Source organism: Phascolarctos cinereus, unplaced genomic scaffold (assembly GCF_003287225.1).
Source record: "Phascolarctos cinereus isolate Bilbo 61053 unplaced genomic scaffold, phaCin_HiC Scaffold_726;HRSCAF=1367, whole genome shotgun sequence".
Taxonomy (NCBI): domain Eukaryota; kingdom Metazoa; phylum Chordata; class Mammalia; order Diprotodontia; family Phascolarctidae; genus Phascolarctos; species Phascolarctos cinereus.
This window is the reverse complement of record NW_027556098.1, coordinates 389,704,989-389,727,388: the sequence shown is the minus strand read 5'-3', so window position 1 is coordinate 389,727,388 and position 22,400 is coordinate 389,704,989. Positions and strand designations below refer to the sequence as shown.

The 22,400-nt window shown below is 45.5% G+C and overlaps 1 protein-coding gene across 1 annotated transcript in view; it reads left to right on the top strand.

The window, feature by feature from the left end:
* DISP3 (dispatched RND transporter family member 3) overlaps nucleotides 1-22,400 on the top strand; it is a 42,354-nt gene that overhangs the window by 1,804 nt on the left and 18,150 nt on the right. The window contains 10 exon segments of the mRNA XM_020973945.2: nucleotides 551-770; nucleotides 4,614-4,750; nucleotides 11,120-11,254; nucleotides 11,596-11,756; nucleotides 12,836-12,975; nucleotides 14,807-14,955; nucleotides 15,359-15,520; nucleotides 15,905-16,066; nucleotides 17,698-17,811; nucleotides 21,338-21,474. Coding sequence (XP_020829604.1) covers nucleotides 551-770; nucleotides 4,614-4,750; nucleotides 11,120-11,254; nucleotides 11,596-11,756; nucleotides 12,836-12,975; nucleotides 14,807-14,955; nucleotides 15,359-15,520; nucleotides 15,905-16,066; nucleotides 17,698-17,811; nucleotides 21,338-21,474 — 1,517 coding nt within the window.

The window sequence follows — 22,400 nt, the reverse complement described above, 5'->3', positions numbered from 1 at the left end:
CTGTGAATACATGGAGGGAAGGTCAGGAGAGAGAGAGAGAGAGAGAGAGAGAGAGAGAGAGAGAGAGAGAGAGAGAGTGAGTCTGGGTCTTGAAGAGACCATTAAAAAGTCAGTGGTGGAGAGTGTATCTGAGGAGATGAGAAAGAGGGTGGATGCTAATTGTGTGACCTTGGATAAGTCACTTCCCATCTGAGTCTGTTTCCTCCCCTACAAAATGAGGGGGTTGGACTGCATAATCTCGAATGCACCATAAGTCCAGCATGACCAACAGAGAAGGTGAAAGGAAGCGTGAGCCAATATCAGGTTTGTCCCTGGTGCAGCCAGGGCAGAGAGAGGGTCATAGTATCGTAGATATAGAGCCAGGAGGTTCCTCAGAGGCCATCTAGTCCAACCTGAAAATTTTACAGATGAGGAAAATGAGGCCCAGAGAGATTGAATGACATGCTAAAGGTCACACAGTGTGCATCAGAGGCAGGTCCTCTGACTCCACAGTGAGGGTTCTTAAAAGTGTACCACAATCCTAGCTTCCCGTGTCTCCCTTGTCCTCCAGGTTCCCTCAAGCTGGCCATGACTCACCCAGAATTCTACTGGTACGTGGATGAGGGTCTGTCGGCTGAGAACCTAAAAAGCTCCCTCCTCCGAAGTGAGATCCTGTTTGGAGCCCCTCTTCCCAATTACTATTCTGTGGAAGATCGCTGGGAGGAGCAGAGGACCAAGTTTCAGAGCTTTGTGGTCACTTATGTAGCTATGTTGGCCAAGCAGTCTACGAGGTGAGAGGGGCCAGCCTAGGGATCTGGGGGGATGGGAGAGTGGGGTAAGGAATGTTGGACACCAGGGAAGAGATTCTGGTCACTGGCATCATGTGCCATCAGCAAGGTTGATCTCACAGAATCTCTGAGCTGGAAGGGACCTCAGAGGTCATGAACCCGTACCTGAACGCGAGCGCCCTCTACGTCATCACAGACCAGTCTAATGGGGGGGGCGCTGGGGTACAATCCACTCCACTTTGGGGCAGCTCTGATAGTTAGGAGGTCCTTTCTATCTCTGTAACTCCCATCCATTGCTCCCACTCTAATTCTGCCTTAGTTCTGCCCTCTGGAACCAAACAGAACCAATCTGATTCCTCTTCGGAACCATCATGCAGCAGTCTCCAATCCCCAAGTCTTCTTTTCTCCAGGCTAGACCTCCCTAGTCCTTTAGCTGTCTCATCTCCACACCCAGAGGAGGCTGGAAGGAAAATACAGTCTGAGGTCCAGGGCAGCCACTCTGGCTGATTAGTTCAGTAAGCCCGAAGGTCACATTGCCACTGGAAGGTAAGACAGGAAAGAGCCACAGTGCTCCCAAGCAGGGCCAGGCAATTCAGGACTGGCCAAGAGCCCCTCCCCCAAGCAGCTGGGACGCAGGAGATGGGTCACTGGGTTTGGAGTAAGAAGCTTGGCATTCAAGCCCTGACTCTTCTCTGTACTGTTGGCATGACCTTGGGCAAGTCATTTTCTGGACCTCAGTTTTCTCATTTAAAGAAAAAGTTTAAACAAATCTGATTTGTTCTGTGAAATTTGGGTCGCACTTGAGGACCTAGCGAGCCTCATGTGGCCTCAAGGCTGCAGGCTGGGCTGGATCATGGGACCAGAGGTCTGGAGCTGCAAGGAATTCAGAAGTCACCTGGTTCAACCCTCTTTTACTTTACAGATGGGGAGACGGAGGCCAGAGAGATCAAGATGTGTAAGATAGTCTGGGTAGCAGGTGGGGTTTGAACCCAGATCCTGTGACCCCAAATCCATTGGTCTTACCATTGGGCCACATGGGAGATCCCTTCCATTTTATTGCTTCAAACAGCCCAAAAGAGGGAGAGAGTATATAGGGTGGGGTGATAGTGTTACCAGTGCTTGGCACAGTACCTGGTACATAGTAAATGGTTAAAAAACATTTATTGACTGATTGACGGCAATAACACATGACAAAAGTCCTTGAGCCCCCTCCCCCAGCCCGTCTCCCCACTATGAACATACGCTTTCTTTAGGCTCCCAGGTATAACCTCCTTTGCCCTCCTGGAGGTGGGGCTCCCTTCTCTCTCTGAGTAACCACAAGATGGCCCCAGGGGTGGAAATGTCAGGAAAGGCACCCTCAACCTAGGATAAGGAGAAAGGCTGGCATGACAGCATGAATGAATGAATGAAGGAACATGGTGGATCACTGTTGTGTGCTTTAATTATCCAGGAAGACCTCCTCCGGGACTACTAAATCACACAACAAAGGCCCTGGATGGGCCCAGGCCAAGCCCCTGTCACTCCCTCTTAGAACCAGCAATGATTAAGATTCCAGGTAGAACTGGCCATTGAGGTTGCTGGATTGTTTGCAGACACAAGAACTCCATTAATGTCCATCCATAGGCAAGTGGGGTGGCAGGGAGGATGATTTACTGTCTTTTCTCCCTCTCTTTCTTCTCTCCTTTCCCTTCACTTTTTCTTGGAGTTTCTAGGATTGCTCAGAAATGCCTCTTGAGAGAAATGTGATGGCTTCACCTCACCCCACACCCTCCCTCCCTCTTCAGGGAGGGTATGGGGTGAGGTGAGGCCGTCACATTTCAGAAGCGGTAAGCTAGAAGGGAGGGCCCATGTGGCCCAATGGAAAGACCAATAGATTAGGGGTCTTCAGACCTGGGTTCAAATCCCACCTGCTACCGAGCTAACCTTGCCATATCTTGATCTCTGTGGCCCTCTGTCTTCCCATCTCTAAAGTAAGAGGGGTTGAACTGGATGCCCTCTGCAGTCCCTTCCAGCTCCAGACCTCTGCTCCTCACCCATTCCCTTACCTCACTGGCCTCCTCTTCCTCACTCCCACCATCTTTATTTAAACTATTCTCATACTTCTGCATCTGACCTGTTATTGGGAGGCAGAAGGGATAGTAAGAAGAGTGTTGGCTTTCGAGGGAGCTGTCCTAGGTTCAAAGTCCAGCTGTGCAACTTAACACCCATAGGAAACCTTCATTTTCCCTCTCTGGGCCTCAGTTTCCTCATATGTAAAATGACGGGTTTGGACTAACTGATCTTTAAGGTACCCGTATCTCTAAACCCAGAGTCCCAGAAGAATGTGAGCCCCTGGACAGCAACGAGTGCTTTGGGTTTTTTCCCAATGCGGCACTGCATAGGGCCTTGCACATCGTAGACAGCTATTAAGTGCCTGTCTATTGGCTGAATGAGTCAATGACGTTCTGATTCCCATCACCATAAGAGACTTTATCATGGGGCAAAGCAGCCGAAGATCCTCTGCTCCCTCCCCAAAAGGTCCAAAGGGTGTAACTACCCCCACACACCAAGACCCCAGACATGGGGCACCAGGCCCATTGGTCTCAGGGGGAGCCACTATTTATGGTTTCTGGGGTGTGCCCACCCCCATATTTGAAATGTCTACCCCACTCTTCTGACTGATGGAAAATTATAGCCAATTCTTCATATTTTGTGCTAATGTAGGGAAGCAGTGGCCTGGGTTATTCAGAGCTTCATTCATTCACCAAATATTGATTAAGTACCTATTATGTACAAGGCTCTGTGCTAGGTACTGTGGACATATAAAAATGAACATGCCAAAGGGCTGGCCTCAATGAGCTTAAACTGTAGTTTGGGGAAACAAGAAATATGCGTTTGAGTGTGATATGAGGCAGTGTGTGGTGAGGGTAAAGGTGAGCTCAGATAAACAGGCCTGAGAGATTCAAGGCAGGAGAGATGGCTTCCAACAGGGGCAATCAGGGAAGGCCTCCTGGAAGAGGTGGCCCCTGAGTGGAGCCTGAAGGCAGGGAAGGTTGTTAACAGGAGGAAAGATGTGGAAGGAGAGAGTCCATTCCAGACATGGGGAACAGAAAGCCACCAAGTTTGCATTTGTCTTTTGAAATGCACTGTGGGTTCTTTTTTGGTTGTTGGTGGTGGTGGTTTAAGCTAGTTTGTAGCATGAGAGTCGGAAGTAAATGTCCCAACAGGGGGATTCCATCTGGGAGGAAAAGTTTGTCATGGATAAATCATAAGGTATATAAGGGAGAGATGAGTGCCCAACCTAAAACTGTTGCAATGGTTTACCCCATAAATGAAAGGAAGGAAGGAAGGGAAGAAGGAAGGGTGGAAGAAAAGGCAGAAGGAAGGAAGGAAGGAAGGAAGGAAGGAAGGAAGGAAGGAAGGAAGGAAGGAAGGAAGGAAGGAAGGTAGGAAGGAAATGCAATTAAAATGTGCCAATCACTGTCCTAAGCTCTAAAGATACCAGTAAAAAACTGGAAACAGTTCCTGATCTCAAGGATTACATTCTAAAAGGAGAGACAACATGCATGGGGAGGTGGCCAAGGAGGGGCACTTTAGTCTGAAAGTTCTAGAGATGGTGAATGGAGCCATATTGGCACACCCTTTCCAAGCGCAATGACAGTATTCATTTGGTTATAATTCCAGAACTGGAAAAGAAGAGGAATGGGGGGCTGGAGAAGAGGAAAGAGGAAGGTATGGGGTGGCTGTGGCTAGTGAGAAGAGTGGTTCCCCGGTTCTCTGTGATGTAGGATAACTGGGTGTCCTCTTCCATGTAATGATGGCTAGCTCCAGGTTCTACTTCCTCAACACTTTCTTTTTTCCCTCCAGCAAAGTCCAAGTCCTTTATGGGGGCACAGATCTCTTTGACTATGAGGTACGAAGGACCTTCAACAACGACATGCTCCTGGCCTTCATCAGTAGCAGCTGCATTGCTGCCCTTGTCTACATCCTCACCTCCTGCTCAGGTATGATTCATCTCTGCCCACTTCCCCAGATAGGCCTCACCCACCATCTTGTCCCAGGGGAGAGAACATCCTGTCTGGTCTGCAAAGTTCACTTGTCTCTGGATTAAACCTCCTTTCATCACAACTGAAATGGGTCCAATAATTGAACTGGGAGCATGGCACAGTGGATAGAATACTGGGTTTAAAGTCAGGAAATTCTGAGTTCCAATCTCACCTTTGACACATACTAACAAGTTACTTAACTTATTAGCGCCTCTGTTTCCTCATCTGTCAAATGAGAATAATAATAACACCTACTGCAGAAGTTTGAGGCTTAAACTAGATGATGTATTTAAGTCATTATTATTATGAAGGATAAATAAATAATGAAATAATAATAAATAAAAAACTGTACGTAGATTCCATCTCCAATGGGTACTCCAACAGGGAAGAATGTGGTTGTCCCCCCATGACTTCCCCAAAACATTAAGAGAACCAACATGGGGGGCAGCTAGGTGTTACAGTGTATAGAGCACCGGCCCTGCAGTCAGGGGGACCTGAGTTCAAATCCTGCCTCAGATACGTAACACTTACTAGCTGTGTGACCCTGAGCAAGTCACTTAACCCCATTGCCTAGCCAAAAAGAGAGAGAGAGAGAGAGAGAGAGAGAGAGAGAGAGAGAGAGAGAGAGAACCAACATGTTACAATGAAGAATATTTGACTTGGAGCAGACAGAGGTTCACATCCCAGATTCTACAGCCCCTTCCCAGCTACATGACCACTGGCCAGATCATCTACCTCTCTGATTCTCAAGTGTCTCATCTGTAAAATACAGATAATCATACTTGCATTACCATCACAGAGAGGCAATAAATGCTCCACAAATCTTAAAGTACTTTAGAAATGTGAGTTATTTCAGAGAGTTCTCTTCATCTCACTCTTTCTGCCCAAATCCCTTGTGTTCCCAGAGCCCCTCTGTAAAACGAGGTGATTCCACAGTCCTTTTCAGCCCCGAAATTCTGCCATCTTCTGTTTTAAGTAAAGACTCCTCTAGCTCTTACCACCAAGACTACACTCTTCCTTCTAGCTCTGCCATTCTGTGCTCTAAGTTCCTTTCCAGCTCTGACATTCTATGTTCTAAAGTCCCTTCAGGCTCTGACATTCTATGTTCTAAAAAATGAAACTTTCCAGCCCTGGCAAATTCTATGACTTGATGGTGTCTAAGGTACTTTGCGGTTCTAAAGGTTCTGATCCTAGGGACTTTGGTCCTGTTTCCAACTCCTCCTCCCTACCACTGGCCCTCGTTGACCTGACATGCTGTTACTGTTATTTAGTGAAGTGCAACTCTTTGTGACCCCATGGACTACAGCACACCAATGCTGTCCTTGGGGTTTTCTTGGCAAAGATACTAGAAAGGTTTTCCAGTGCCTTCTTCAGTAGATTAAGGCAAATGGAGGTTAAGTGACTTGCCTAAGGTCACATAGCTAGGAAGTATCTGAGGCCAGATTTGAACTCAGATCTTCCTGACTCCAGGCCTAGCATTCTATACACTGGGCCATTTGTGATCTGATATAGTATTTGCTTATTCCATTCCCTTTATCACTTTCAAGGAGCTGTTCGTTATCTACTTTTGGGTATTTCACTGGGTGGATTGTCTGTGGACAATTTTCTACCCTGGGACTTTCTCCAGGTCCCCACCTGGCTGGGGACCTGGCAGAATTTAACTGCAGCCCAGATCAGACAAAATTATCCCCAAACTTACTGGATACATCAATTGAGAAGCAGCATAGTGTACAAGAAAGTCATAGGGAGATCTGGATTTGAATTTGGGCACTGATGTTTACCAGCCCTCTGACCTGGAGTAAGTCATCTACTCTTATTTAACTCTAGTTTCCTTTTCTCAAAAAGTGGAAATGATAACATTTGTGCTATCTACCTGAAAAGGAAGTGCTTTTTGATATTAAGTATTCCCCCATTATATAGTACTTAAGATTTGTGGAGCATTGCCTTTAAACCTTTGATGACGACGATGACAATGATGATGATGACGATGACAGTGGTGGTGGTGATAATAATAATAACAATAATAATAGATTTCACTTGTTTAGTGCTTACTATGTGCCAGGCGCTGTGGTAAGCACTTATTACCACAACAACCCTAGGAGGTAGGTACTACTATTGTTCCCATTTTACAGATAAGGAAACTAAGGCAAACAGATGTTAAGCGACTTACACAAGGTCACACAACTAGTAAGTATCTGAGGGCCGATTTGAACTCAGGTCTTTCTGACTCTAGGCCCAGTGTTCTATCCACTGTGCCATCTAGTTGCCAACTAAATCATAGTGTTATAAAAATGGGAATTATATATGGTGATATAATATAACGACATGTAATAATTGTTGATGGCAATATAGATGAGTGACAAGACGGTATAGTATGTAGCAATCTGACTTTGTAGTCAACAGGATCTGGGTTCAAGTCCAGTATTTGACACATATTGGCAAGTCACTTAATCTCTCAGTGCCCCAGGCCACTCTCTAAGGGTGAAGAACAGTTGTTCAGCAGTATTCCTCATCAGAAGTTCTCTACACCAGTGAAGTGACGGATCAAGTTAGAATACGGATGATGTTGATAATAATGCTAATGATAAAAATATCCTAACAAAAACCCTATGATACTAACAAAACACAGGGCCCATCACCCTGAGGCAGCTATAGAAAGATAAGCTCTTCCATGCCAAAAAAGAAGAGGAGGGATAGTCACTCAGAGCACATGATAAGTAAGTTTAAAAAAAAAAACAAGCCTACAGAAACATGGAACAGGCAGCTATCTCTTCACCAAGCAATCCTGAAGACTGATAAAAGGTACACACCATTGGATTTGTCAGATGTAACCAAAAGTGGCTCACCTCAGATGGAGACTGGGAAATGGCTAAGGTCCAAGGGAGGAATCAACAGGCCCCCCATGGGCGACATCTGCATGAACTCAGCCAACAATATGTCACCAAGGAAGCATGGAACAAATGGCTGAGTCACGCGGATTTGTTTGTGGAAATAGAGCAGCTTATGATAGCAATTCAGGAACAGTCCATTGCCAATAGAAATTACAGCAGGATTATCCCCGAGAAGCACACTGATCAGGCATACTGATCAATGTAGATGGATGCGTTTGATGAAAGGAAACAATAGAAACTGCAACACATCACGAAGGATGCAAAAATTTAGCACCTGCCAAAAACCTTGCAAGGCATGAGCAGGTACCTAGAATTATAAAACAAAAGTTCAATATCTTTCACAGATAAACAGATGACAAAGCCTTGTACTATAAATATAAACCTCAAAATAGCTTTAATTCAGCCACTAAACAGAACTCAACCAATAAACTGGATTGGAACTGTGCCATTATCACAGACCGATATGTTGCCCCCAATTGCCCAGATAGAACATTGAAGCATAAAAACGTAAGAGCAGCACTTTTAATAGGTGTGTTGTGCCAAATTCTCATAATATCCAAGCTACTTATAATGAAAACCTTTGAAAATATACAGGCCTAGAAGAAGAAATCAGGATCTTTTTGGGAACAGGATGAGTGCACGTCATCATGATGATCCTGCCTGCTACCAAGGATGAATTCAGGAAGCCTCTAGAGATGAGCTTACCGAACAAAGATAAGATGGCAGAGTTCTCCCCTTCCTCAATAAAGATATAGAAAATGCACCAGACAGAATTCTGAGTGGGAAAGCCAAGAAGTCACTATGAATTTTTTTTTTCCAGGCTAGTTCAGCTTAGGGAGATAGAGAAGTCTACAGACACTGGAGTTGGGGTTTGGCAGAGTTCACTATGATAGGGAGCATTCTATCACCCAGGGACTGAGAGAGGGCCAACAGGACATCAGAAAGAGATCCCAGGGGATTTCTGAGCAAGCACTGGGTGTAGGAACAGGTGCCAATGGCAGCTCTGTGACCCACCACCCAGTGCCAGGTCACAGATCTGAGGTGGAGAGGAGTGGTTATGAACATTGTCCTTAGCTGTGTATTGAGCAAGGAAATAAGTTCATGGAAGTATATGGTAGCTGTGTGGCTCTGATCCCAGAGAGCACAGCATCTCAGACCAAAAGGGAACCAGAAATTCCATTGCTCTGAACCTGGAGAGCCTCCCATAATAGTGGCTGAGTCAAACAGCAGTTTGTTGAAACTCCCAACCAGAAACAAGCTGATGGGGGTCAGGATATGTAGAGCTCAGACAAGGAAAGCAGTGAACAGATTTATCCCTGAACCTCCCCTTCCTCACTTTGGGAGCATTGAAATCTTACAGGCCCCCAACATGAACTGTGAAGCAGCAACAGGACACAAGAGGACAGAAACTCAGGACAAACATTCCCCTCACTGTAGAAGGGTGCAGAAGCTAGCAGTACCGTAAAGTCTAAAGTTAAGAAGCTGGGAGAAATGAACAAACAAGAAAGAACCTGACCATAAAAAGCTATTATGGAGACAGAGAAGCTCAAGACACAAACACAGAAGACAATAACTCAAAAACATATACCAGTAAAGCCTCAAAGGCAAATACAGCTTGAACATAAGTCCAACAAGAATTCTTGGAAGAAGTAAAGCAAGAATTAAAAAAAAAATCTAAAATGATTTTAAAAACCAAGTGAGAGCAGTTAAGGAAAGAATGGGAAAAGAGGTGAGAGCTAGGGAAGAAAGACATTGAAGAAAATTAATATTATGCTATGTCATTTGATAGTTAATATTAATCTGTGATATATCCTTTTCTGGCAAACTCTCATCTTTTATCTTAACTCAAAAGAGACCTCTTTCAGCCCAAACTGGCTGAGAAATATGTATCTGCCTGGGCAAAGACCCTTGCTTTTGTTTATCTCATAAACAGAAGCCAGCTTGAGCAGAAGCCCCCCACCCAAGGGGATGACTTTTGTGTCCTTGCTACTCCTAACGAAAGTTTGGGGTGACCTGGTCTAAAAATAATGAGATCAATCCAGTAAAATCTGCTTGAGATGGCTCATAGTTTTCTAACCAAGATTGCTGGAGGCAGCTGTCTCTCATGGAACGACTGGTATTCCTTAGGAGCCAGAGAAGAATATCCATCTCTGGTGATCAGATGTGATCAGCCTAGCTGCAGACTGAGCCTAAGGATTAGCCCTGCCCTCTAACAATAGGGAATAGTTGAGAACTATTAACCTCCCTCCTCTTTAAAATGTCCACCAATCAGGGTTGTCTTATGTTTGCCCGGGGCGGTGGGGGGAGGTCCAAATGATACTTTCAGGACAGCCAGAAGAAAGATACACTTAGATATAAAAAGCTCTATTGGCTGTCACTCTGGATCTTTGGCACAAATGGAGGCTAATCATAAAACCCCTTTGTTACCAGGTTGCATGTCTCTGCTAATAAAGGGTATCTTACTCAGAGAATTGCCTCAGTCTGCCCTTTGTTAAATTCCAGCTGCTACAACATGAAAAAATAATTAACTGCTTGGAAAAAGAGGTACAAAACCTTACTGAAGTAAATAACTCTTTGAAAATTAGAATTGGCCAAATGAAAGCTAATGACTCCATGAGACATCAAGAAATTTTTAAAAAGTAAAAAAACTGAAAAAAAAATAGAAAAAAATGTGAAATATCTCATAGGAAAAACAACTGATCTGAGAAAGAGATCAAGGAGAGATAATTTAAGAATCATTACACTATCTGAAAGCCATGAATGGAGATGAACTTATATTCCTAGTACTCATATTGAATTACAGAAAGCAATCTTTTATCTACCTATGCAATAGCCCATAAAACATTAATTTTTTAAAAAAGACTAATAGTGAGATAGAGACTTGTTCCAGGGTTATTTCTATCTGAACCCCACCAAGAATTATGAGAATAGATGGTAATAACAAAAATGCATTGATTGTCATAGTCCAACTAAGATGGGTGTGGGATTATTTGGGCTACCACTCTACTAGGGAAATAATCAATGGTTGGCTCTATTTCCCACATGCTTGGAAGTTTTCTTATCCTTACTTACTTGGGATCAGTTCTCTGCAAATTAACATCTGAGATCTTTGGAATTGGAAGAGCCTTCTAAGGCCATCTAGTCCAACTCCCTTTTTTACAGAGAAGGAAACTGAGGCTCAGAGACATGAAGTGATTGACTGAAACTCACAGAGTTAATGAAGGCTGGCAAAGGGTGAGAGATTCTGATCCTGAAGGGTGACCCCCTGCGAGGTCCCTGGAGACAGCTCCAATTTCCAATGGATGGTTTTTGTCTATTCCAGTCCTTGCCTCTGGTGCTTGTGGAAACATAGTGTATTGAGGACCTCCTCAGCAACTAGTCCTGTCTTTCCCCCAGAAGTCTTACTCCACCTGTTTTTCTCTGCCTTGTCACACAGTGTTCCTATCTTTCTTTGGGATTGCCAGCATTGGCCTGAGCTGTCTGGTTGCCTTGTTCCTCTACCATGTTGTTTTTGGAATCCAATACCTGGGCATCCTCAATGGAGTGGCTGCCTTTGTCATCGTGGGCATCGGTGAGTTGGCTCAGGCTGTTGTGGGTGACTTCACACCCCTAATACTTCTTCCCATGGACTTCTGGGTGGGAAATGGAGGATCTGGTGGTGTCCTCTCCTTGTATCTTGATCAGAGAGAAGCAGTTAGGAATGTGCTGGGCGAGTGAGGTGACAATAGGCACAGTGGTCGGAACCCAGTAATATGGTTAACAGATCTGGTGTTCTAAGAGCCCAAGCCAGGTCAGGGTGTAAGGATGATCTGATGTTCCCAGGCTTACCCAACCCTGTTGAATGAGGCAAATGAGATGTCCCTTCTTCCAAAGTGCCTCTAACCCCTGCCTTGCCTGGATTGCCTCCTACAGGTGTGGATGATGTTTTTGTCTTCATCAACACTTACCGCCAGGCCACCCACCTGGAGGATCCACAGCTGCGCATGATCCACACCATCCAGACGGCGGGCAAAGCCACTTTCTTCACTTCCCTGACCACCGCCGCTGCCTATGCAGCCAACATCTTCTCCCAGGTGGGCAGCCTGTGCTCCCTGCCCACACAGAGATTCCTGGCCTCTGTTCTAGCCTGAGCACTGAGCATGCACAGACCCTCTCTGGCCCCTAGGAGCCATCTCTACTCTTAGGACCTGCTTAGATCCTCGACTGCCTTTCATTTTGGGGTAACTTATCTATGGACTCCTGGATAGACCTTCCCTCTTCTCCTGACCTCCCCACTAACCATAGGAGCCAATATTCCCACTGTTTAGTCTTTGGAGATTCTATTCCCCACCTTGCCTCTAGTTTCTAACAAATTTACCTCGCCTCCCTTCCCTACTCTTATCTCCCTAGATCCTTTTCTCACATTTCTTGTGGGGCCAGGGGTATCTGGGCTACACTGGCATGGATGTTCAGCTTTGCATGCATGGCTGCTGTCAGAATACAGCCAAGGTCACCTTTAACTAACATGATCTTAGGCTGCATCCAGAAAGACAGAGCATCCAGGACTAGGGAGGTCATAGCCCCACTGTACTTTGCCCTGATCAGAAGATCTGGGCTCAGTTCTAGGAGCCATATTTTTTTTAAGTAGTTGGGGTTAAATGACTTGCCCAGGGTCACACAGCTAGTAAATGTCAAGTGTTTGGTCTGAGGCCGGATTTGAACTCAGGTTCTCCTGACTTCAGGGCCAGTGCTCTATCCACTGTACCACCTAGCTGCCCTAGGAGCCATATTTTATAAGGCATGTGGACAAGTTCAAGAGGATCTGGAGAAGGTCACCAGCACCAACCAGATGATGATCATTTGAAAGAATTGTTCATGTTTAGCCCAGAAGAGAGAAGACTTAGAAGAAATATGATCACTGTCTTCAACTATCTGAAGGGCTCTTACGAGGATGGGGATTCAGTTTCATTTTGCTTGCCTCTAGAGGGCAGAAGGAGGAGGAATGGATGAAAGTTGTAGAGAGGCAGATTACGCTTAATGTCAGGAAAAACTTCCTAATGATCCGAGCTGTTTGAAACAGGAATTGGCTGCTCACCCTCTGCCTAGGGGCGGGTTTGGGTGATGAGGTAGCCTCCCTTGGACCCAGATCTAACTGGTCCCACTCTCATTGCAGATCCCAGCTGTCCATGACTTTGGCTTGTTCATGTCCCTCATTGTGTCCTGCTGTTGGCTGGCAGTGCTCTTCACCATGCCTGCTGCCCTGGGAATCTGGAACCTCTATGTGGCCCCACTGGAGAGCTCCTGTCAGACAAGGTGAGCCCAGGATCACGGTCAACAGCAACAATGAAAATTTAATGATGATAATGGTGATAGTGAGGATGACAGCGTTTATAGAACGCCTACTGTGTACCAGGCTCTCTGCTAAGTGCTTCACAATTATTATCTCATTTGGTTCTCACAACTTTGGGAGGTAGGTATTATCCCCATTTTACAGGTGAGGAAGATGAAGCAAACAGAGGTCATACAACTGGAAGTGTCTGAAGCTGTGTTTGAACTCATGTCTTCCTGACTCCAGGCTCTGCACTCTGTGTACTATAATGCCCCCTAGATGCTGTCACTCATGCTCCCTTCCTGTCAAACTTGATTGTAAGCTGTCCCCTGCCTCCATGCCTTTGTATAGATGGCCTGTCATGATTCTATGTGCCAAATGTCTAATATGTCCAGGAACGATTTCCTTAGTTACATCCCTGGAGTCTTCATCCTGCTTCTCTCATCTCTCACACCTGTACTAAATTCTCACTTATGTATTTCCCCCTCCGCCATCTTAAACCAATTGTTAAATGTTTCTAGTTGAGCATTTGACATCAGAGACATAGCGTGACCCTAGTTTAAAGTCCTCAGTCCCCGGGGTCTCACTCTGAATAACACCCTCCCCATTCCTGGTGACCCATGATCTAGGCCACATGTATGGGCCTTTCCTTCCACAGAGCCCAGCTCTAGCTCCTGCCCCCTCCAATCCCCCAGTACCCTACCACAATCTCAGGAACATCTCTCAGTGTCAGAGTCAGTAGGGACCATGACAGCTGAGGGTTGATTATATGGTCTTTGCTGTCTTCATGTGAGGGACTGTTGGTTGCCAACACCTTTCTCAGAAATAATGGTTGCAATTCCTATTCATTGCCCCTATCCTGAACAGAGCTTCAGGCCCTTCCTCTCCAGGGGCAGGGCTGGCAAGGGCTCTCTCAGCTTGCTATGGAAAGGAGGGCTTTTTATTTTTATTTTTTAAATAAATAGTAATAAATATGTATTTAAAAATAAATAAATAACAAGAAATATTTGTTTAAAATGTTTTTATTTTTGAAGTTTTTTTCATAAGCATTTATTATTCCTCCCTCCTACCACCCCTCAATTGAATAATTTAAAAAATCTTTCATAACATATTCCAGCAAAATAAATCCCCAGATTGATCATATCCGTAAAGTTATGTCTCATTCTGCATCTGAAAGCCATGGCCTCTCTGGCAGGAGGTGGATGACGTGTTTCATCTCATGGTTTCTTGTTGCTTTAATCAGAGTATAAAGTCTTCCACATTGTTTTTCTCTACAATGTCGTCATTGTATAAATTGTTCTCCTGGTTCTGCTCACTTCACTGTGCATCAGTTCATAGAGTTCTTCTCAGTTTTCTCTGAACCCTTCATTCATTCAAAGTTTGATTTCTTATAGCACAAAAGTGTTCCATTCCATTACAATTTGTTCAGCCAGTCCCTAATTGATGGGCTTCTCCTTAGTTTCCAGTTCTTTGCCACCATAAAAAAAAGCTACCATAAATATTTTTGTACTTATATGTCCTTTTCCTCTTTCTTTGATTTTGTAGGGTATAGGCCCAGTAGTGATACAGCTACTACAAAATTACATACATTATTTGGTAACATTCTGGGCATGGTTCTAAATTGCTATCCAGAATGGCTGGATGAATTCCCAGCTCCACCAAGAGTTCTTAGTTAGTTTTAGTGAGAATCTGTGCTGGGAAGGCTAAGAGGAACCCCAGTGTGATGGTTGAGCTATATCTAGACCCAGCCCTCCCTGAGAGCCCACAGGAACATGGCAACTACCACACACTACATCAGGGTCCTTCCTTTCATAGCTGCCACCAGAAATGTGTCCGGAAGAGCTCACTTCATCTTTCCAATGGCCTTTTCATCAGTCCAGAGCCAGCAGGGGTTGGCCCAGGCCAGGGTCCCATGCCCTACCTGGATGATGATATCCCCCTGTTGAATGTGGAAGAGGAGCCAGGTGAGATACCCCTCCCCAGCCCCTTGCTGCCTCCCTTGCCCCAATCTTCAGCAGATATCCGAGTTTCTGGGCTGATGTACCTGGCAGCAAGAGGCTGGACAAGATGACATCTTGGGGTCCCATATGAACATCAGATTATTTGAGGTCTCCACCAACTGTATTGGGAGGCTACAGAGAAAGATACTCCTATTCCTATGTCCACTTCTCTAGGGATCCCGAACATTGGCAAAAGGGTACATGCTTAGGAACCAGAGGCATGACCTCTACTTGGGCTGCTCTCTTAAGATGGGGTAGGAATCCCTACACATTCTGCCCCGTGGCCCAAGCCCTCTGGAAGGGGATGCCTACTCACCCTTTCCCCAGGGCTCTAAGTCCGAGAAAGCCATCCCCTTTGCTTCATCAGTCACCCTGGAGATGGGGGATGTCCCCCTCGTGTCTGTGCTCCCTGAGAACCTGCAGCTTCCCCTGGAGAAGACCAGCCGAGGCCAGCTCATCACTCAGCTGCAAGATCTTCTCCACCACTGGGTGTTGTGGTCAGCCGTGAAGAGCCGCTGGGTCATTGTGGGTAAGCAGGGCCCCTGCCCTGCTCCTTCTGAGCTCCCTCCATCACCTTTTGAGGCTTAAGTCTAGTTCACAGGTGGGTCAGTATGGGGCCCCATCAAGGGTTTGGATTGGTCCCCTAGCCTGTAGGGTAATTGATATATTTTTTTCAAAACTCCCACTCTCTGCCCTACCCACCTACACATCTGACAAAGTGGCCCCAGTCCCTGAAAGCTTCTTAGGAAGCTCCACCCAGTGAACCCAGCTGTTTGTTCCAGATAACTTGCCCCTGAGCTGGAGCGAGTAGCTGTGTACAAGGCTGCCATCAGGATCCCATCCCCATCCCCTTGGCATGGTGGAAGAGGCTGTGGGGCCCAGCCCTGCCTCCTAAGCCAGCCTCTCATTGCAGGGCTCTTTGTCACTGTCCTCATCCTATCCCTATACTTTGCTAGCCGGCTCCGCCCGGCCAGCCGAGCACCACTCCTTTTCCGACCGGACACCAATATCCAGGTGCTGCTGGACCTCAAATACAACCTGAGTGCTGAGGGCATCTCCTGTGTCACCTGTTCAGGTGAGAATTCTAAGCTGAGGGGGTCCTGGGGCAGAGGAGCAGAGTTGTCTGGGGTTGTCTTCTAAGAGTTTAGTCCTTGCCACATTTTAGGTTCATTCCAGGGTCCTAGTTACTCTTCTCTGAGCCTCAGTTTTCTCTCCTGCAAAATGAAGCTGTGGCCCACCTCAGAGGACTGATGGTGAGAAAAATGCTTTGTAAACCAAAAAGTGCCTTATGAATGGGGAATCCCTATGTAAATATTGTTATTGACAACAGTAATAATTATCATAATACAATTGGTGGTCCAAGATGGTCAGGCACTTCTATTCAAATCTGCATTGATCTTGAGTAAGTCAGAGAACCTGGATTCAAATCCTGACTCTGCCACTCACTATCTGTGTGACCTTGGGCATGTCGAGGCTCCAGTTTCCTTAATGGTAAATTGAGGGGTGGAGTGGACCAGATGACATTAGGTCCCTGCCTCTCCTTAGGCCTCCACTTCTCCATCAATGAAATAAGGATGAGTCCCTTATATAGCTGGTCGTAGAATCCCAGCATGTTAGTGCTAGAAGGGGTCTAGCCCAACCCCCTCACTTAACGGGGGAGGATGTGGGAGCCCAGAGAGGTGAGGGTACTTTCCCAAGGTCTATGGTTCCCCAGGATGCCATAAAGACAAGTGCTTGGAGCCCTTGGGAAGAAATCCAAATGTCATTGTAATGACTGTCATTTTAGTGATGACATTGTTCAGATGAAGCTGGTCTTTACACATTAGGAGAGCATTAGCACAAGGGCTTTGGAACCACCTGACTGAGGGAACCACCTTCCTAATTGATGCTGATGCTCAGAGAGTCCCCAGTGCCTTTCAGATATCTGTGGATTAGTCTTCATTCCAGCTATCACTTGGGATAACAAATGTCAGAAGTGGCACGAGCTCACATGGCAAACACAGGACCTGTGTTTGAATTCTGACTCATGGTTTACTTCTTGTATGACCATAGTAGACAAATTAATGAACAAAATGTTGCTGAGTGCCAGGAACAGGCCCAGGGCTAACAGAGAGACAGTATGGTCTAGTGGATAATACACTGGGCTTAGAGGCAGGAAGACAGAGGTTTGACTTCTGCTTCTGATCATTATCAGCTGTGTGACTTGGAGCCAGGCACTTTGGCCCAATTTCTTCATCTGTAAAATGGGTAACAAATACTTGTAGTCTTTACTTCACAGGGTTGTTAGGAAGCTCAAATGAAATAATATGTGCCAACTTTGCAAACCACTGGGTGTAGTATGTATATCTGTTACAATTAGTAGGGTTCAGGCTTCTGGATGCTAAGTACCAAGTGCTGTCTCTGCCTCCCTGCAGAGTTCTTCTATGCTTTCCTCTTAATCAGTATTCAGAGGACCTGAGGTGGAGATGTGGAAGGGCCCTCCCAAATCCCCTTAATAAAAGGATTTGTTCTGTGAAGTTGGGATTCAGTCAAAGGGCCATACTTGAGGACCTAGAGGGCCCCTTATGACCTTGAGGCCACAGGTTCTCCATCCCTGTAAGACCATTCCTCTGGGGCTCCCTTGATATAGCCCCATTCTGCCCCCCTCCATTCCTTCCATCCAGGAGAGATGAGGCTTTTCCCTCCCTGACTCAGCTTGGGGGACAGGTCTGTTTCAGGAAAAGCCCCACAGTCTTCAAAATAACATCCGAACATCTCTGGAGAAGAAGAAAAGGGGTTCCAGAACTGCCTGGAGTAGCCGGAGTGAATCCAGCCAACAGGGTCAGTATAGGAGAATCTAGGGGAAGGAGAACTGGAGGGTGAAAGACCTAGAGGGTTTATTGGGTCTGCCTGCCTCCCCCACTCCCCCCTTTCCTATCACCCTCCCTTTCTCGCTCCCTCTTTTCTCTCTCCTTCTACCCTCCCTTTCTTCCTCCCTGTTCCATTCATTCATTTCGTGCCCACTCTGTGTATGTGGGATCGTGTTAGGTGCTGGAGAAGATCCACAATTTAGAACAGATTCTTCATCTTTGTGAAGTACACTTACTAGGAAGGGAATGACGCACAAACATAGATAACCACAATACACTGTAACACTACACAAATACAACAGAATGAACATGGTGAGAGGTTCAACAAGGCTAGCAGTCATTACTGTCTGGGAGAATCAGAGGAGGCTTCTTGGAGGAGGAGGCATTTGAATTGAGTTCTTCAAAGATGGGTAGGTGTTCAGTAGGTGAAGAGAGAAGAAAGGACGTTTCAGACGTGGGGAGCATAAGAAAAAAGCCAAGTTGATGGGGAAAGCACAGTTCGTGTCTGGAAGGAAAAGAATTCTCCCCCAGTAGAATGTATATGAGTTACTTGAGGACAGGGTCTTGGTGTCCGCAGTGCCTAGCACAGTGCCTGAAATGTAACTTTCATGTAATGTAATTATATTACATGTACATGTAACTATGTAAATAGTGCTTAAATATAACATGGTAAAAATATAGAAGATGCTTAATAAATACATGTCAATTGATTGATGGAAAGAAATCATATAAGGCTGGAAAAGTAGGGTGGCACCAGATTGATTGTCAGACCAATACTCCTGCTACAACAAAGTGGGGGCTATACTTGGAGTCAGGACTCAGGTTCGAATCCTAGCTCTGCTTCTTACTACTTCTGTAATTTTAGGGTAGTCACCTCATTGGTCTAAACCCCAGTTTCCTCATCTATAAAATGAGAACATTGGATTAGATGACCTTTACAATTCCTTTTAGGTCTAACCTGTTACCTGTTACCTGTTACCTGTTACCACCAAACAGTACTGATGTGGTCACTGACTGGCCTTGGAAGTGGGATTTGAGCAGACTTAAGGTTCCAAGGGTTCAGGCCAATGTTCCCTCCCCACTGAGAAACAATCTTACTGACATGGGAAAAGTCAAGCCCTGACAACTGGGAACAGGAAGCTGGGAAAGGAGTCCAGGAGCGTCTGACCACACAGAGTGAATCTTCATAAACACAGATAAGCTCCAGCCTCAGGAAGATACACTGACTCAGGAGAGCCTAAAGGGTAGCTGGTGCATTAAAAGTAAGGACATCTATGCCAAGCCTACTATGCACACAGCTTAATATACAATTACTTAATATACAGTTGACTTAATCTGTACAATTGAAAAACATAAAACACCCACTTTGCAGAGCACTGTCCTAGGTGAGGGGAAAGGGTTTTTTTTTTAAATTAGATTAGATATTAGTCCTGCCTTCACAATAGTAGAAGGATAAGAACTTTGTAAATCTTAAAGCATTATGTAAATAGCTAAATGTAAGTTATTGTTATCATACAGAATAAATGCTTTAGGGAGATACAAACAGAGGTTATACATGGCCCCGGGACAAAGTCATTATAGCATAACATAGTAGAAATTACATTGTATCTGAAGTCAGAGGAGCTGTGTTTGAATTCTGACTCTTATGGTTTACTTTACATATGACCATAGGAAAGTCACGTCCCCTTTCTGGGTCTTAGTTTCCTCCTCCATTCAATTAAGTCCAACAAGCATTTATTAAACACCTACTGTGTACAAGGAATCATGTTAGGACTGATGACACAAAATCAAAAGTGAAACAGGAGCTTACATCCAAGTCCTCTGTAAAACCAAAGGGTTGGACAAGATGACTTCCAAGGTTCTTTCCAGGTGCAAATCTTGTGACTCATAGCCAAGCCTTCATTTGCTAAGGCCCTGGACTCTGTGCTGGGAGTGCAGAGATGAATAGGATTAGATCCCTACTCTCAGGAAACTTCCAGTCTAGAAGCTTGTTTCCTTATGTCAAAAGAAGGCACTAGAGAAGCATGGATGGAATGGGAAACCCATTGGTTTGGACGTCAGAGGACTAGAATTTGGATCCTGGCTCCCACTGCTTCCTTCACACAACCCTTCCATGCTTTTGCTTTTGCTTCCTTATCTATAAGATAAGGGTGTTAGCAATGCTAGTCCCAAAGAAGAGAAGGTTTATTTCTGTGCAGTGGGGGCTGAGGGAGGCAGGGGCGCTGGGCATAGAAAACAGCATGTAACAGGATCTTTTTTGATATGTTCCTTAGTTTTGCTGAACTTTTCTTCTTTTTTTCTTTATTATGAAAGAGGGAAGGAGGGAAGAGAGAGAGAGAGAGAGAGAGAGAGAGAGAGAGAGAGAGAGAGAGAGAGAGAGAGAAAGGAGGGAAGGGGAGAGAAGAAAAGAGAAAGAAGGAAGGGAGAGAGGGAAGGAGAGAAAGAGGAGGAGAGAAAGGAGAGAGAGAAAGAGAAAGGGAAGGGGAGAGAAAAAGAGAGAGGAGAAAAGATAAGAGAAAGGAGAAAGGAGAGAGAGAGAAAGAGAGAGGGAGGGATAGAGGAGGAAGGAGAGAAAGAGGAGAGGGAGAGAGAGAAAGGAGGGGGAGGAGGGAGAGAGAAGATAGAGAGAAGGAAAGAAAGAGAGAGAGAAGGAAGGAGAGGGAGAAGGAGAGGGAGAGGGAGAAAGAGAATCTATTAAGCCTTTACTAGGTTCCAGGAACTGTGCTAGGCGGAATACAAATTCAAACAGAAAGAAAGGTAGTCCCTGCCCTTAAGGAGCATTCATTCCAAAAGGAGAAGATAAGGCACAAAAAGGAGCTGAAAAGTGTGGGAGAAGGGAAGGTATCTCTAGGGGCCAAGGTGGAGAAGTTTGGAGAGTCAAGTGCAGATCCAGGAGAGGAATGGGCATGGGTGGCTTCCTCAAAAGGAGGAGGGGGAAATGGGAATAGAGCCATCTTCCAGGATGAGAAGGCCAACGAGGTGGAGGCATCTTTCAGGGAGGGATACATTAGGGAATGTAGGTGATGTAAAAATAAAAGATAGCAATACAAATTTAGCTTTTAAACTCCAGATAAGGTAAAACCAAGAGATAGCAAAAACAATTTTCTAACAATGTAATTTTTTTAATGAGGGGGTAAGAGAAAGGAGGAAGGGGAGAGAGAGAAAGAGAGAGGGAGTGATAGAGAAAGAAGGGAGAGGAGGAAGGAGAGAAAGAGGAGAGGGAGAGAGAGAAAGGAGGGGGAGGAGGGAGAGAGAAGATAGAGAGAAGGAAAGAAAGAGAGAGAGAAGGAAGGAGAGGGAGAGGGAGAAGGAGAGGAAGAGGGAGTAAATGTATCTCAGGTCCCTTTCACCTCTAAATCTAGAGTTCTATGAGCAAGTTCGAGAGACCACCCTGGTATCCCAGGCATTGGGGAAATGAAACTGAAAATACAAGGGGAGAGGGGGGAAATGTCAACAAACACCTTGCTCTTACAACCTTCCTCTTTTGTGTCCCTTAGAACCCCAGGGCACTGTTTATGTCTCCAAGGCCAAGAGCAAGGGCAGACCAGCCATCTACAGGTTCTCTCTCAATGCCAGCCTCCCTGCACCATGGCAGACTGTGTCCCCTGGGGATGGGGAGGTGCCCTCCTTCCAGGTGAGCCCTTCTCTGGCTGGGTGTCCTGGGCTGCTGAGTTCAGGCTTCTGGGGGATCCCCACTAAGCTACTGAGCATATGTATCCACTATACTGCCCTTTCCTGGTGTAGTGACGGGAGCTGGGGTATGCAGCTAAGGGACCTGAGTTCAAACCATAGCTCTACTGCCTGATACTGATGTGACCTTGGGCCTCAGTTTCCTCATCTGCCAAGTGAAGGGTTAGATTTGGTGGTCTCTGAGGTCCCTTTTAGTTCTCAATCCATGACCCATCCCCATCCATCTATCCAGTCAGATTTTATCCTCTTAGGACCTGATTTTATAGTAAATACAAATTATGGGGACTGCTAGGTGGCACAGTGGATAGAGCGCTGGCCGCGGAGTCAGGAGAACCTGAGTTCAAATTCAGCTTCAGACACTTACTAGCTATGTGACCCTGGGCAAGTCACTTAACCTCAATTGCCTCCCCTCCAAAAAAATTACAAATTACACTTTTCTTTCCTTTGTCCTTTCAATTGACATAATCCCATTGGAACCTCATGGCATCTCTGAGAAAGGCAAGGTAGTGATTATTACCCCCATTTTACAGATGAGGAAACTGAGGCTCAAAAAAGCCTTAGGTCCCAGTTGAGCCTAGACTCAAAAAAGTCATCTCTCCCCTGATTTCCCATCTGCTTGCTCTTTAGGGGCAACATTTCAGAATGGATTAAATAAGTAGTGGACTTAGAATCAGGAAGAAAGGGTCCAAATTCCACTTCTGGTATTTACTAGCTGTATGAATATAGGCCCGTCATTGTATTTTCTCTGAGCCCTTGTTTCCTCATCTGTAAAACGAGTAGAAGAATATCTGGATGTACCTATCTCCAGGGTCATTCCGAGGCTCAGACAAGATGATGCATGCAAATCTATTTTCAAACATTAGAATACTG